Here is a 15654-nt window from a genome sequence, read left to right as displayed (position 1 = left end):
CCTTCCTCCTGCTGATCTCTCTGTGAACTTCGAAAATTAAAGCTGCAATAGGATGCTTCGCAACATCTCTTTCTTAGCTATTTATTTTGATATTACATGTCAGTAATCTTTTGTATGCCTTTTATATTGTTTTTAACGCCACAGCTTGCATCAATAACATACGAGTACTCGTGGATAAACAGGTGGCAAGGGCAGGGGAAGGAGGAAGCCGAGAAGGAGATGAGGCATGGGATGGAGATATATCATGGGGAGGGGTGTAGATGAAGGTAAGGCAGCCTGATGGCTGAGGAAATGGAGGCAGGATAGATACTAATAACTAAGAGTGAGCCGTCCCCACAATGCACGAGAAATGCCTGGAAATGGAAGAGGAGCATTATTTATACGGACCACGCTGTATATAACACTTCCGGTCCCAAACGTTCTCGCTAGCTGACTAGAATTGTTTGGAAGTAACAAAAATAAATTAAGAATCACGTAAAGGGATTGAAGGGATGATGGAGACTGCTTTAGATGATTGACCCCCTTCAGTCCGATGAATGATTTTTCCAAACTACATTCCTGTTAGTTACAGACGATTTTTATTCAGTTCATGAGAGATTTTTCGGGCTGGAAGGGTTAGCCCTACCAGCCCGAACAGTATTATCGTGGTTAGTTAAAGTTGTATCTAACCCTTCCAGCCTGAACAGTATTATCGTGGTTAGTGAAAGCTGTATCTAAATACAGCTTTCACTAACCACGATAACACTGTTCAGGCTGGAAGGGTTAAATACAGCTTTCACTAACCACGATCATACTGGAAACCATTCCTAAAGCGAATGAAAGCGTTTGTTGGTAGCCTGAATATACTAAAAATGCAAAACCCCAGCCAAAAAGTAGACATTTTCAACCCCCCATAATATCGCCTTTACGGAGCAACAATACACACACTGCAACACGCTTCTGTATTGCAAGGGTTAGAAAATTGAACAGTATACGTGGAAATTCAGACGCGAGCTCCTTTATTGAAACATAGGTGCTTTCCTGAATGTCTTTCATTACACACACACACACACACACACACACACACACACACACACACACACACACACACACACAAAGCCCCTCTCTCTCTCTCTCTCTCTCTCTCTCTCTCTCTCTCTCTCTCTCTCTCTCTCTCTCTCTCTCTCTCTCTCTCTCTCTCTCTCTCTCTCTCTCTCTCTCTCTCTCTCTCTCTCTCTCTCTCTCTCTCTCTCTCTCTCTCTCTCTCTCTCTCTCTCTCTCTCTCTCTCTCTCTCTCTCTCTCTCTCCTGGTCAATTGCATGAAAACATTCCAACACTAAGGTCTATTTGAGGTTGCAAGAACAGTTTGACGCGAGGAAAAAAAATCATATTAATAGGCAATCATACATTACCCCGGCAAAATGAAATCGCCTGGAGGTGGCAAAAATATACTAAACTCACGAAATAACACAGCAGGGATCAGAAAATGCAACACCATACGTGGAAGCTGGTTCATGGACTTTTATGTTAGAATGTAGATTATTTTTTCAATGTACTGTACAGTACCTCTCTTTCCTCACACTAGCTCGGTTTCTCTCTCTCTCTCTCTCTCTCTCTCTCTCGAATGTACTGTATCTTCCTTATCTCACTCTCGCTTTCACCAGCCGGCACATATTTCGAGGATGTCAGTAGGCTACAATGCATCGGAGCAAAAAGTTAGTGAATAACAACCCTTGCACTATATTTCCCCATTTAGCTCAGTTAAAGGCCTTGCAATTCTTCTGCTGTCCACTCTCACCTTGCCTGCAAAAAGAACTGCTTTATGGAGTTTGGAAGGTGCTTTCTCAATTCTCTTTTTTTTTTTTTTGGGGGGGGGGAGGAGAGGGTGAGGGTGTCTTCCTCCTGATAGTGTGTTTATAAATATTGTTATTTTCTATCGTCTTCCGCTAAGGCAATAGGATTCACGGTCATTGTTATCACGGTTATCACCATCCGCCATTTTTATCAACATTACCATTACGATTACTGTCATCACTTTCATCACTACCATCATCACCATCATCTCTACCCACGATCACTTTCACCACCAAGAACTCAATCTACCAATATCATAGTCACCATTAACACCATCACAGCCACCATTATCACGGTCACTGCAATGAAGTAAGAAAAACCTACAGACTCAAAATGAAAGCGAGTTAAAAAAATCAAGCTAGTAACTCAACCTGCAGCTTCCAGAATATGCGAACTAGCACTATTTTTCTCTAAGTCCAGTAAAATCATAATGAGGCAGCTGGAATAAGAAAAAGGAGGTTAAAGACCTTTCAGCAAGTAGAAAAATCATATAGACTGACTGTGTTTCCCAACTTCTATTTTCTGGTTTTCATCATCATCATCATCCGAACCTCCTTTCCACCCAAGGGCAGGGTGAGGAGTAGCAATGTCCAGACAGCACAAACTTGCCCAATCGAAATAGGCCACACTTCCATTCACTCATCATTCAAGCCCCCGGAATCCTGGCTCTACCGGATACGCCACAAACATTCACCACATTCTGCAGCTTCACACAAACGTATCCGACTGAGTCAATCCGGACTCTGCCATGCTTACAAGGGGTGCCAAAATCCCTGATCATGCACTTCTACTCACAACATTCATTCAGCCAGCTAGATCTCTTGTCATTTCCCCAGCCTCACCGACTTCCAAATCTCTCTTCCTCACACACTCATCCACCATATCTCTCCACCTTCTCCTTGGCCTACCTCGCCTCCTCCATCCTTCAAATTCGCTCAGGTATACCTTTTCCACCACTCTATTGTTATCCATTCTTTCCACATGACAATACCATCTCAGGACACTCTCCTCGATTCTGGTGTCCACAGACTTCCTCACTCCACACCTTTCACGAATCACATTATTTCGTATCCTATCCACCCTCTGTACTCCACATACATTCCTCAGCAGTCCCATCTCCATTGCTCTTACTCTTGACTTTTCATTTTCATGCCACACCATAGTCTCACACCCATATGTTAAAGTTGGCACTAACACTCCCTAATGTAAGCCTCGTGCAGCTGCAACACTCAAGCCTCTGTTTCTTATCAAGGCCTTCATTGCACGAGCTACTTTTCTTCCCTGTGTCACTCTACTTTCAACTTCTTTTGCACATTTTCCTCTCTTTTCTATCACTGTACCCAAGTATTTGACCTCTCTCACCAATTCCAGTCTCTCTCCATTTACTGTGACATCACACTGGGAGTCACCTTCTCTCTCATTAACCATCACTTTACTCTTCTCTACATTTACTCTCAAGGCATGACGCTCACAGACATCAGCAAAACTCTGCACTAGCCTACCAAGGTCTTGTCCGGTACTTGCAAGCAGTACTGCATCATCAGTAAACAACAAATTTGGGATATTCCATCTATCACCATTCATTACCAACGCCATCCCTCTCTCCATTACTCGTGTTTTTACTTCTCGCATCACCCCATATATATATATATATATACTGTAGGCTCGCTCAGTGCGCGAGAGATTGGGCAGTGCACGACCTCGCGCACTGGGAATACATAATCTTATGGAAATAATTACATATGGCCGGTACCCCCTCATACCTGGACATTTTTTGGCCCTTAGAGACATAATAAAGGTCATATGTTTCAGACATTGTACTAAAGCTATAGCTACAATAAAAAAAATATGGGTAGTCACCTTAACAACAGTAGACAACAGGCCTGATGACCTTAAATAACAGGGGTTCTGAGGCATGGCAACACTTACAGCCCCGCACTCCCCACCGCACCTCCCACCGCACCAACACTTCCCTCCACAGACTCCTCTTGAGCACCTTCCCCAGGAGCATCAAAGTCACTCACTTCGGCCATAAACCCTTCAAAGTCCAATGCTGACACTTCTGACATTGCATCCTCAACAGGAATAGGAGCAGACGATGTTGCTGGTTCCGCAATTTCGCCAACTTGAGCCCGCTGTGTGTAGCTTGTTATGAGCATCTGTCTTCTCCTGTTTATTTCTTCCCTGTGCCTGTCTGTGTAGAAACGGAAGAGTTTGTCGATACCAACCATAAGTTCCTTCATTCTTAGGTTGCTCACTTCCTGTTCCTTCACCTCTTCCTTGAGCTTATCCATGGCAGCAAGGATCTTGCTAATGTTTGACATACACAGCTCAGTCCTGCCTTCCATCAGGCTAGGCTGCTCAACCTGACTCTGTCTGGCGTCAGGCTTTGCGTCAGCCTCGTCTATCCGTTGCAACACTTCCTCGGGAGGCTGTTCCTCAGTAGCAGTGGGCACTTCTTGTATGTCCGCCGATGTAACGTCCTCGAAACCTGGTACAACTTGTGCTGCTGTCAATGTTGCTGCCTCAGCCTCGGCCAGTGGTTGAATGGCTGTCTCCTGGGTGATGCATAAATGAGGCACGAGCACTCGCCATGCATGGTTCACCGTCGCAGGTGTAATCTGGTACCAGGCTTGTAGGAGAAATTCAACTGCGTCCTTCACCGTAAAATGACGCCAAAATGCCTCAACAGTCATGGCATCTGTGGCAGGTCGGGATACAGGTGCTGTTGGAGTTGGAACAGGAGCAGATGCCTCATCAAGGTCTTCGCCGTGATCTTCTTGAAGGGCATGAAGCTCCTCTTGTGTGTCGGTCTTCCTGCGTAGGTAGTCGTACACTTGCTTATGGTAGAAATGCTTCACTGTGACGATTAGTTCTTGATCCAGTGGCTGCACTAGTGACGTCGTGCGGGGCAGCAGAAACACAACACGACAATCCTTATGAAGATCTTCAAGGTAGGGAGGGTGACTTGGTGCGTTATCAAGCACAAGGAGCATCTTAAATGGAATGCCCAGTTCCCGACACTTGGCCCTGGCATCAGAGACACACCGCCTCGTTAACCAGTCTGCCATAATGTTCCCGGTCATCCAGCCATTTGCAGACTTGTACCAATACACGCCACTTGCATCCATGTTCGTGAGGTTTTTGTAGCACCTTGGGTGTGAAGCTGTGTGTACAACAACTGGCCTCATCTTGTGGCTCCCAGACAGGTTTACAGCGAACATTACCATCATCTTACACTTCTGGAGCTTGCAACCAGGGGCTTGTTTCTGGCTTTTAGCGATGTAAGTTGATTTCGGCATGGCCTTTTAATACAACGACGTTTCATCGATGTTGTAGATCTGGTCCTTGGTGTACTGTCCCTCTTCAATAATCGCTCGAAATATAGCAGGATAGTCTCTCGCGGCCAGCTGATCGGCAGAGGCACGTTCACCAGACACATTCACGTAACGGAGTTCCTTGCGCTTGAGAAAACGGTCCAGCCATCCAACCGATGCCCTGAAAGGTTTTTCCACTTTTAACCTGCGAGATGCTGCCCTGTAAAAGAGCTGGGCTTGGTTCCGAATAAATCTTCCATTCAGTGGAACACTTGCCTTTTCTTTCCTCATTATGAAGATGGCAAGATAGCGCTCCATTAGTATCATAGCACGATTTCCCACCCGCGAACGGCCGTCTAGGTCAGAGGCACCGTACGTCTTCACTACAGCCTTTATGGCTTCACGGTTCTTCCACACAGTTCTCACTGTAGATTCAGCCAGTCCCAGGGTTCTCCCGATAGCAGTGTTTCCTTGACCCTCCTCCTTCATCTTAATGATCTTTAACTTGGTGGTGTGCGTCAGAAGTTTCTTAACTCATGGGGTTGGAGACATGGTGCGGTGAAGTACAGGCAGCACAAAAAACTCCACACGTTGTACACGACAGGTTAGCTGTAGAGAGCGGATCCGCACAGTGCACGAGCCAGGACTGTTATGGCGCACCCGCTCTCTTGTACCCCAAGCTGCGCAGTAGAATGCCAGGAAATTTCTGCGCATCAACATGACGACACGTGACTTTGATGCACACGGGCTTCTTCCTCGGTCAACTGTTCCATAATAGTTTTCTGAGCTTCTACCAACAAGATCAGTTTTGCTGGTGGAGTTTCATTTCTCACCTTTGTGTGTATAAATCTTATATACCTGTAGCAAAACACCTTAATTCCCAAGGGGGTAGCCACAAACAATATCTTCTTATCAGCCTCTCTTCCACCATCATGTTCATTTTCCCTCTAGCTCACACCAGTCTGATTCATATACCACTCCACCTCACCCTCGGTCCCCCTTCCCCCCTATCTCTCCACCTCACACACAGTTACACTCTCCTAGTCAATCTTTCATTCTCTGTCCTCTGCATGTCATCCTCTCTTCCCCCTTACCCCCTCTCTACCTCCACCTCCCTCACGTAGACTCTGCTGGTCAATTATTAATTTTCCACTCATTCTATCTCCTTCTCGTTCTTCTCCTTCCCCTCTCCCTTTCCATCTCATTCACGTATTCTATTCCAGCCACGGTTTGATATTCCATTCTCTTTAGAAGGCCAAGTCACCTCAAGATACTTCTCCCAACACTTTCCAGCACACACAATATCCGCATCATCTGCCCCGAATTGGTTCTTGGAACCTCTGTCCACAAGGTTTTCTATCTATCTATTGCCAGACGCCTCAATCCCGTTTGGGGTGGCCACAAGCAAATCGCCTCCAAGTAGCCCTGTCCCCCGCCATTTCACTGCCCTGCTCCCAACTCACACCCCCCTCTCTCATATACCTCTCCACCCCATCCCTCCATCTCATCCTCGGCCTCCCCCTCCCTCTTCCCCCCTCCACCTCACTCACATACACTCTCTTCGTCATTTTCAACCTGGTGATAAATTCTTGTCTGCATTTGCTACTCAATAAAACGCCATTCCTTTATACAACTTTTATCTGCCCGAAATATCATCACAGGATACTGCACTGTAAGATGTATATTACATGACTGCAGTGCCGCCTTTTCATTTTGTTTTGTCATCCTTCAGACGATTGTAGACAGATGCGTGAACAACAGAAGAGATTTATCGAGGGGATGAATTATGTATGGTCTTCAGTAATACTTTTAAGAAAAGGGGTATTTCCCAAGAATATACAGCTAAATAGTCCCAAGGTACGGTACCATATAACACATTTTTAATTCCATGTTACTTGCCCGGATCTTGATCATCACACTCACATTATACTGGTGAGGTTTTCTTCATTATAAAAAAAAAAAAAAAATACCTTACCTCCCTAAAGGAGTTGATGCCTTTGGCTTGGTTTGTCCCTCTCTCTCTCTCTCTCTCTCTCTCTCTCTCTCTCTAATGTTCTGTACCTTCCTTATGTCACTCTCGCATTCACCAGCCGGCCACTTATTTCGAGGAGGTGAATACAAAGCATCGGGGCAAAAAAGTGGAGAATAACAGCCCTTGGAATATCATGAAAGTTTCTCCACGTAGCTCAGTTAAAGGCCTTGCAATTTTTCTTTTTGTCCACTATCGCCTTGCTTGTAAAAAGTACCGCTTTAGGGAGTTTGGAAGGTGCTTTCTCAATTCTCTTCTAGTGTGTGTGTGTTTTTTTTTTCTAAGGGAGTAAGAGTGTCTTCTTCCTTTTAGTATGTTCTTGTTTATGTATATTATTACCTTCTCTTGTCTTCGACTAAGGCAATAGGATACGCAGTCATTGTTATCACGGTCATCACCATCCGCCATTATTATCACCATTACCATTCCGAATACTGTCATCATCACCTTCATCACTCCCATCATCACCATTATCACTGCCAATGTCAAAAACCCCATGATCACTATCATCACCAAGAATCCAATCCACCAATATCAGTCACCATTATCACCATCACAGTCACCATTATCACCATCACTGCAATGAAGCAAGAAAAACCCACGGACTCAAAATGAAAGCAAGGAAAAAAAAAAAACATCTAGCCAGACGCTCAACCTGCAGTTTCCAGAATTTGCTAACTAGCAATATTTTCATTCAGTTAAGTAAAATCATAATGAGGCAGCTGGAATATATATATATATATATATATATATATATATATATATATATATATATATATATATATATATATATATATATATATATAAAGGAATTAAAGAACTTTTCAGCGAGTGGGGAAATCATTTAGACAGGCAGTGTTTCACACCTTCAATTCTCTGGTTTCCTTGATCACAAAATCCTCCTTGAATCAGTGTTCCTTTGACGCACACTGGCTTAATCCGCGATCATCCGTTCCATATTTAGTTTCCTGAGCTTCTGCCAACAAGGAGATCAGTGTTGCTGGAGGAGTTTCATTTCCCACCTTTGTGTGTTTAGATCTTATATATCTCTAGCAAAATACCTTAATTCCCTAGGGGGTAGCCACAAACAATATCTTATTATTAACCTCTCTTCCACCATCAGGTTCATCTTCCCTCTAGCTCACACTCATGTGATTCATATACCACTCCACCTCACCCTCGGTCCCCCTTCCCCCCCTCCCTCTCCACCTCACTTGCACACATTTACACTCTCCTGGTCAGTCTTTCATTCTCCATCCTCTCCATCTTATTCGCGGTTCCCCCTACCCCCCTCTATCTCTCCACCTCCCTCACCTAGACTCTGCTGGTCAATTATTAATTTTCCATTCATTCCATCTCCTCGTCCTACTCCTTCCCTTTTCCCTTTCCATCTCATTCACGTATACTATTCCAGCCATTGTTTCGAGCTCCATTCTCTCCACAAGGCCAAGTCATCTCAAGACATTTCTCCAAACACTTTCCAGCACACACACTATCCGCCATCATCTGCTCCAGATTGGTTCTTGGAACCTCTGTCCACAAGGAAATAAAATCTGCAGGTGGATTCTCGTTTCTCACCTCCCTGTGTTCAGGTTTTACTGGTCATAAATTTTTGTCTGCATTTGCTACTCAATAAAGCGCCATTTCTTTATGCAACTTTTGTCTGCCCGAAATATCATAATCACTGGATACTGCACTGTAAGAAGTATATTTAATCCCATCACTGCAATGCCGCCTTTTGGTTTTATTTTGTCTTCCTTCAGACGATTGTACATAGAAAGGTGGACAATAGAAGAGACTTATCGAGTGAATGAATTACGCATAGCCCTCATTAATTATTTTAAGAAGAGGGGTATTTCCTAAGAAAATACAGTTAAACAGTCCTGAGGTACGGTAACTAAAATAAACTAAGAGTAATGATCCCAAAATGAACCAGTTTAATTAATTTACTCTCATTTTCCACTTTGGTGTGTTCATGTCCTTCTCGCCATAAAATCTTGCTTGCATTTGTGACCCACTCATATAACACATTTTTGATTCCCTGTTACTTGCTTAGATCTTGATCATCACGTGCACATTATACTGGTGAGGTTTTCTTCATTATAATGAAAAAAAAAAAATACTTTACCACCCTTAAGGAGTTGATGTCTTTGGCTTTGTTTGTTTGTCTGTCTGTCTGTCTCTCTCTCTCTCTCTCTCTCTCTCTCTCTCTCTCTCTCTCTCTCTCTCTCTCTCTCATAAACATATAAAATGACCAATAAATGGAATTGCTCCAAATTTGGATGAGAAATCATCAGCTGATCAAGAGAGTAAATTTTGTGCAAGAAAGATCAATAGTCGAGGTAAAAAGAGAGGACAAAGATAAAATGTTGGTGCCTTGCGAAAGTACATGCTCTGTGAGTTCTATTGTTATAATCACCATATTACCAAACTGTATTATTCAACATGTGAATAATCGCTTATAAGAATGTTTTAATTTTTTTCATGTCTATAGTCTAACCCAGCGTTTCTCAACCGGGGTTCCCCGGAACCCTAAGGTTCCTCGAGAGGTCGCTAGGGGTTCCCAGAGAAATGGTGATAAATAGGCTAAACATATGTAAATGCATTTCTGAGTCATGTTTGTGTTTATTTCATATTTTTAATTTTACTATACACGTATCATCGACTGACTCACTCGTATACAGGACACATGCACGGTCTTCATCAGTTCTGAATGTACTTCCTGGCGTGCTAGTACACTCCCTCATTCACCCACGTTATTTAGTAAATGTTACCCATAATTTAGGGATTTTATGAATTTTCACAGTTTAAGTATGTTTATGATTTTGTTAGTTTATGGGAAGTGTGTGCGTGTGTGTGTGGGTTTCTCTCTCTCTCTCTCTCTCTCTCTCTCTCTCTTCCAAGGTTAGTTCTTCTGTTTGCCTTAATTTGCTTCAGTTTCATTTGTTTAAGTTTAATTTATCAAGTTATTGTAGTAGTACTTAGTAATTATTATCTGTTTTCATTCTGTTTATGTGTTATATATGATACTGGTTATTTATGTTTATTTTTGTGTGTGAATGAAAACGTCCGTATGAAGTCTCTTGAGTAAGCAGTTTGATTTCAGTTATTTATTTTTATTTGTTTATTAATTTTCTTGCATTGTCAAACTTCAGATAAACGTAAGTTACTTTTTGCTTAAACCAGTTATCAGAAAACATATATTATGTTCTCCTTATGACCTTTAAGTTTATACAAGAGAGAGAGAAAAATAATGATGATATATAGTATTTTTGATGTAAGTGTTCCCTGAGACATGGAAATTATTTCAAGGGTTCCTAAAGGGTATAAAGGTTGAGAAACGCTAACCCGTCCAATTCTGAATGTTTCCCGCTTCCTCAATAAGCCGTTTTGAGATAGCAGAAAAAATGAAAGACGTCCTCGTCGGGAGGAGCTTAATCACCTGGTACTGAAGGGCATAACTGACTGGTAGACATGCCTGGTAGACATGGGCTTAATTGCCTAGTAGACGTGGGCTTAATTGCCTGGTAGACATGGGCTTAATTGCCTAGTAGACATGGGCTTAATTACCTGGTAGGGATGGGCTTAACTACCTGGTGAGGATGGGTTTAATTGCCTGGAAGGGAAAGGATTAACTGCCTGGAAGGGAAGGGCTTAATTCTCTGGAAGGGAAAGGTTTAATTGCCTGGTAGGGAAGGGATTAATTGTCTGGAGGGAAGGGGTTTAATTACCACGTAGATAGGGGAGTAATTAAACTGTTACAAGCCATTTCCTGGCTTTCTAGTCTTTTTAATCATAAATGCTTGTTTTTGTTACGTTTTTGTCAAGTACGTTACAAAACATTGTTTTGATCTTCTCTCGATCTCTTGAATGAAACGGGTGTCAACTACGTAGAAAAATTTGTCTTGGGGCAAAAAGGGGCATAGAAGAATGTAAAAATGGCGGTGAATAATTGATGGAGACTTCTAGTACCCTCGTTAGTAAGGGGGGGGGGGAAAGACGGAAAAGTAAAATGAAACAAAAGAAAAGAAAAGTGGTTTCTCCGAAGCTGAAATAATGATCTGGCAATGAAAGAAGTAGAAAAATAACGAATTGAACGTTCTAGAGAAGGTTTATTCCTGCCACTGCCAGACGATTTTATTCACCTTAGGCGAGACATTTCGAAGTGTGTGTGTGTGTGTGTGTGTGTGTGTGTGTGTGTGTGTGTGTGTGTGTGTGTGTGTGTGTGTGTGTGTGTGTGTGTGTGTGTGTGTGTGTGTGTGTGTGTCCCTTCAGTTAGAAAGAAGTTTTTATAGGGATGATATCGACAGTAAAAACAATGATCCTCATTATGGTGATGATTATGATGATGATAATGATGAACGTGACAACTGAGGTGCTACTGCCGCTGCTGCTGCCGCTTATAATAATAATAATCATCATCATAATAATAATAATAATCATAATAATAATAATAATGTAAGTAGTTAGTAGTAGTAGCATAATGATGTTGATGATACTGGCAACAACGATTTTTAAGGCCTTCTTTCAGAAATATCAAAATCATACTCACATGATTTGGAAGTGAAAAAGTTACTACATGACAGTATTGTGATACCAACTCTAACGTACGGAAGTGAAGCTTGGACATTGTTGGAAGGACACAAGTCAAGAGTGACAGCAGTGGAAATGAGTTATTTAAGAGGAGCCTGTGGAGTCACGTGGAGAGACAGGCTGACGAATGAGGATATAAAGGAGCGTTGTGGTGTGGATGTGGATGTGATAGGAAGCGTTATGAGGAACACACTGAGGTGGTTTGGCCATGTGGAGAGGATGGAGGGTGAAAGACTGACGAAGAGAGTGTATGTGAGTGAGGTGGAGGGGGGAAGAGGGAGGGGGAGGCCGAGGATGAGATGGAGGGATGGGGTGGAGAGGTATATGAGAGAGGGGGGTGTGAGTTGGGAGCAGGGCAGTGAAATGGCGGGGGACAGGGCGACTTGGAGGCGATTTGTTTGTGGCCACCCCAAACGGGATTGAGGCGTCTGGCAATAGATAGATAGATAGATACTCACATGTACCATATCAGCAATGCATGTAAAACTGCTTACCATATCATGAAAGTAGTTTATTACACTATACTGACCTGTTGTGTAATCAGCTATAAAAGAAATAATAATTAATGACCTCACTTCATCTTCTTCCTTATCACCATTGTGCAGATTCGGACACATGGTTCTGGAGCAAGACGCCTTCACGCAGTGGCGCAGACATAGCTTCACTGCTCGATAATAAAAACGTCCCTCAACTCCCTTCTTATCCACCAAAAGGAGAATGGTCGACTGCAGCAGAAGGGCAAGCTTCAGCCTGCAGTCCATTGGGTTCAAGTTTTATATGAAGCTGGGGCTACAGTAACAACAAAAACTACTACTACTACAACTACTGCTACTACTACTACAACTACCATTATTTAAACTTCCCACATCCCTGTGGACAGTTTTTCGTTTTTATCAATATTATTATTGTGCTAGGGAATGTCTATGTCGCTGCCATACGCATACCGTTTGAGCTACAGCCTTCGTTCTGTGCCGTATTATAGTACTGGTTGGCCGCTTCATCTGACCAAATGTCCTTCTGATCCGACTACCGGAACCAGGATGGGATCCGGATCAAAAAAAAGAAAACTAACACAAACAAAGGTGACCCTAAAGCTCTTGAACCATTTACATTAGAGGGCTGAAATTTTATGGCATATACCTGGGACATGGCCAGAATACAGTGCTTAATATAGTCCAGATCGGATCATTATTCTCTGAGATCGTCTATGTTCCTAAATTCTGGAATACTCCGGACGACAGAAATCACCTGATTTTGCGTGAAAGAATAAAGCAAGAGCCACCAAACTGGGTGGATTTATAGACATTGATAACCTGAGATGACATGTAGAAGCTCGGTGACCTTCACCTCAGGGTCACTTTATAGTTCAGCTTCTAGTAGGCAATGGCTGTGGGAAGTTTGCTTTGTCAAAATTATCATTGGACAATTTTACGGCGTTCTAGTTATTGTTATTATTATTATTATTATTATTAGTATAATAATAATAATAATAATAATAATGACAATAGTAATAATAATAATTATTATTATTACAATTATTACTAGTAGTAGTAGTATTAATGTTACTATTATTGTAATTATTATTCTCATTATTATTATTATCATCATAACCATCATCATCATCATCAGTCTTGTTGTCGTCATCATTATTACCATCATCATTATTATCGTCACCGTCATCACGACCACCACCATCATCATCTTTAACATCTTTAAGCCAACCCCACTTCCCACTATCCTAAGCTGAGTAGGCACTACGACACACACACACACACACACACACACACACACACACACACACACACACGCACACACACACACACACACACACACACACACACACACACGAAAACCCATTATCAAAGTTGCCAGTGAAACGGCACATATAAACATTCACCCACCATTCCGGCCTACCAAAATAACCTCTTTTGTTGGCTCGCTCCCCTACTCTACTCCCACTCCATGCATTCACGGTTTTCACGGCGTCCATTTCCACTGCAGCTATCAAACAAGGGCTCCATTTTTACATTGGTTTTGGTAGCAGATGGTGGTGGTGGTGGTGGTGGTGGTGATGGTGATGAGTGCGATAAGGATGAGGATGTGATGGTGATATAGTTTTCAGCACCCATTTCCACAATGCCTATCAAAACAAGGACCGCATTTTTACACTTCCATTTGTAGCTGATTATGGTGCTGGTGATGTTGGTGGTGACTGTGATGATGATGATGATGATGATGATGATGGTTTACAGCATCCATTTACTCAATAGCTATCTAAACAGATACCCTCTTTTTTTACAGTGGTGTCTGTTGAAGTAACAGTAGTAGATGATTATGATGATGGTGATAACAGTTCTAGCATGAGTCAAATAGCAGGATTGGTTATGGCCCGTGCAACAAAATTCTCTCAGTTCGAATTACGCTCGGTGATCCGCATGAGATAATACTTAAGACAGAGTAACGTAAAAACGTATCATTTAGAAGTAAGTCTTTTTGCGGAGTAAGACGAAACAAAATATCAAATACTCAAGAAATATGCCCTGCCTAAGAATCCCACTCAGTGAACCACAATAAAAATTCTTACTGAAATGCGTATTGGTCACTCCTTTCTACTTGGAGGAGATTTTTGTCCTTTTGCCATCTACTTCCAGTAGCTCACTGGCAGAATGAGATAACACTATGGCTGTGCGTCCTCGCCATAATAATTCTTCGTGATTGACACGGTATTATAGTGCAAATATCTTGTTACAGCTCAGCGTTCAAGATGAAGAGATGGCAGCGTTACGCCTAATTAAGGTGGGGAGAGTATAATAGTGCATTTTAGTATTGATTCTCTTGTTTGAGCTTAGCATTCAAGATGGAAAGATGGTAATTGTACGCCAATTTTAAGTGAACATATCATAGTTACGATGAATTGATCTCAAAACCTTCGTCTTCCTCCTCTCCTATTTCTTCTGCCTCTTCTTCTGTTCCTACTACGAAATTTTCCTTCTTCTTCTTCTTCCTAAGGTGGTGGTGTCTGCCGTGTCGTGCAAGCAGTGGCAGCGGCGGGAGGCAAATCTCTGGGAAGCGAGGACACTTTCATTATGCCACGCCAAACCAGAACCCAGCTACAAACACATCCACGGATGCGAACACATCTTCTGCCAGGGCCATGGACACGGACATAGACACGGACAAGGGCTGCAGTATGATGACAGCCTCGGTTACTTGGGACATGGTGTTCACGGCTTACATTTGAGCAAGTAGAAAGTGCGAAAAAATATTGGGGGAAAGGAGACATCTGGAAGTTCCCTGTAATAAATCTACGCATTTTTATGAATGAACTGCTCAGAACCTAGAGCCTGTGTAAGGTGGACCGTGATTGGCTGAACTTTCGAATGGTGGTGAAGCAAATATTCTCATCATATTATACGTAAATCAAGGTTAATAAGTAATAAGTGGTACGAAATAATGTTAGAGAAAACTTCAATATTTCATGATCGAACGTGGAGTATAATGGAGTAATAAGCGTCAACAATCTGCAAAACGTAACTGGCAACATAGCACAGAAAAGCAGCATGTTAGCTGGTAGTTTCGTTTATTCATAATACTCGAAGCAGTGGAAACAAAATCTAGTGAATCAGATTAATAGCTGTTGACCTCACACGAAGCGAACTGGATAGACTTTCTTTAACGAACGTAATACTGATATTAAATTTATCAGTTTGAAGGGTTATTATGCTCTATAACACATGATATCTGTTAATATGCATAGGCAGTAAATTAATACTAAACTATTTGTTGTCTTTCTACCCTTTATATTTCACCAAATATATTGAAATAAGAAGAGAGAAGACTGTACTAAACAAGTAAGACCTTGTAGCACAAGGGAGAAGGAAA

At 42.3% G+C, this 15654-nt stretch overlaps 1 protein-coding gene across 1 annotated transcript in view; it reads right to left on the bottom strand.

The window, feature by feature from the left end:
* The window catches only part of LOC145416077 (uncharacterized), a 145828-nt gene extending 130837 nt beyond the window's left edge, over window positions 1-14991 (bottom strand). Inside the window, exon 1 of the mRNA XM_080285170.1 lies at window positions 14873-14991. Within this exon, the coding sequence (XP_080141296.1) occupies window positions 14873-14991 (119 nt within the window). The remainder of the gene's footprint in view (window positions 1-14872) is intronic.
* Window positions 14992-15654: the final 663 nt, after the last annotated feature.

Source organism: Coenobita brevimanus, chromosome 104, assembly GCF_032717465.1.
Source record: "Coenobita brevimanus isolate Jiangsu-jjx chromosome 104, ASM3271746v2, whole genome shotgun sequence".
Taxonomy (NCBI): Eukaryota; Metazoa; Arthropoda; class Malacostraca; order Decapoda; family Coenobitidae; genus Coenobita; species Coenobita brevimanus.
The sequence above is the reverse complement of the archived record's forward strand: the minus strand, read 5'-3'. Positions and strand labels throughout refer to the sequence as shown.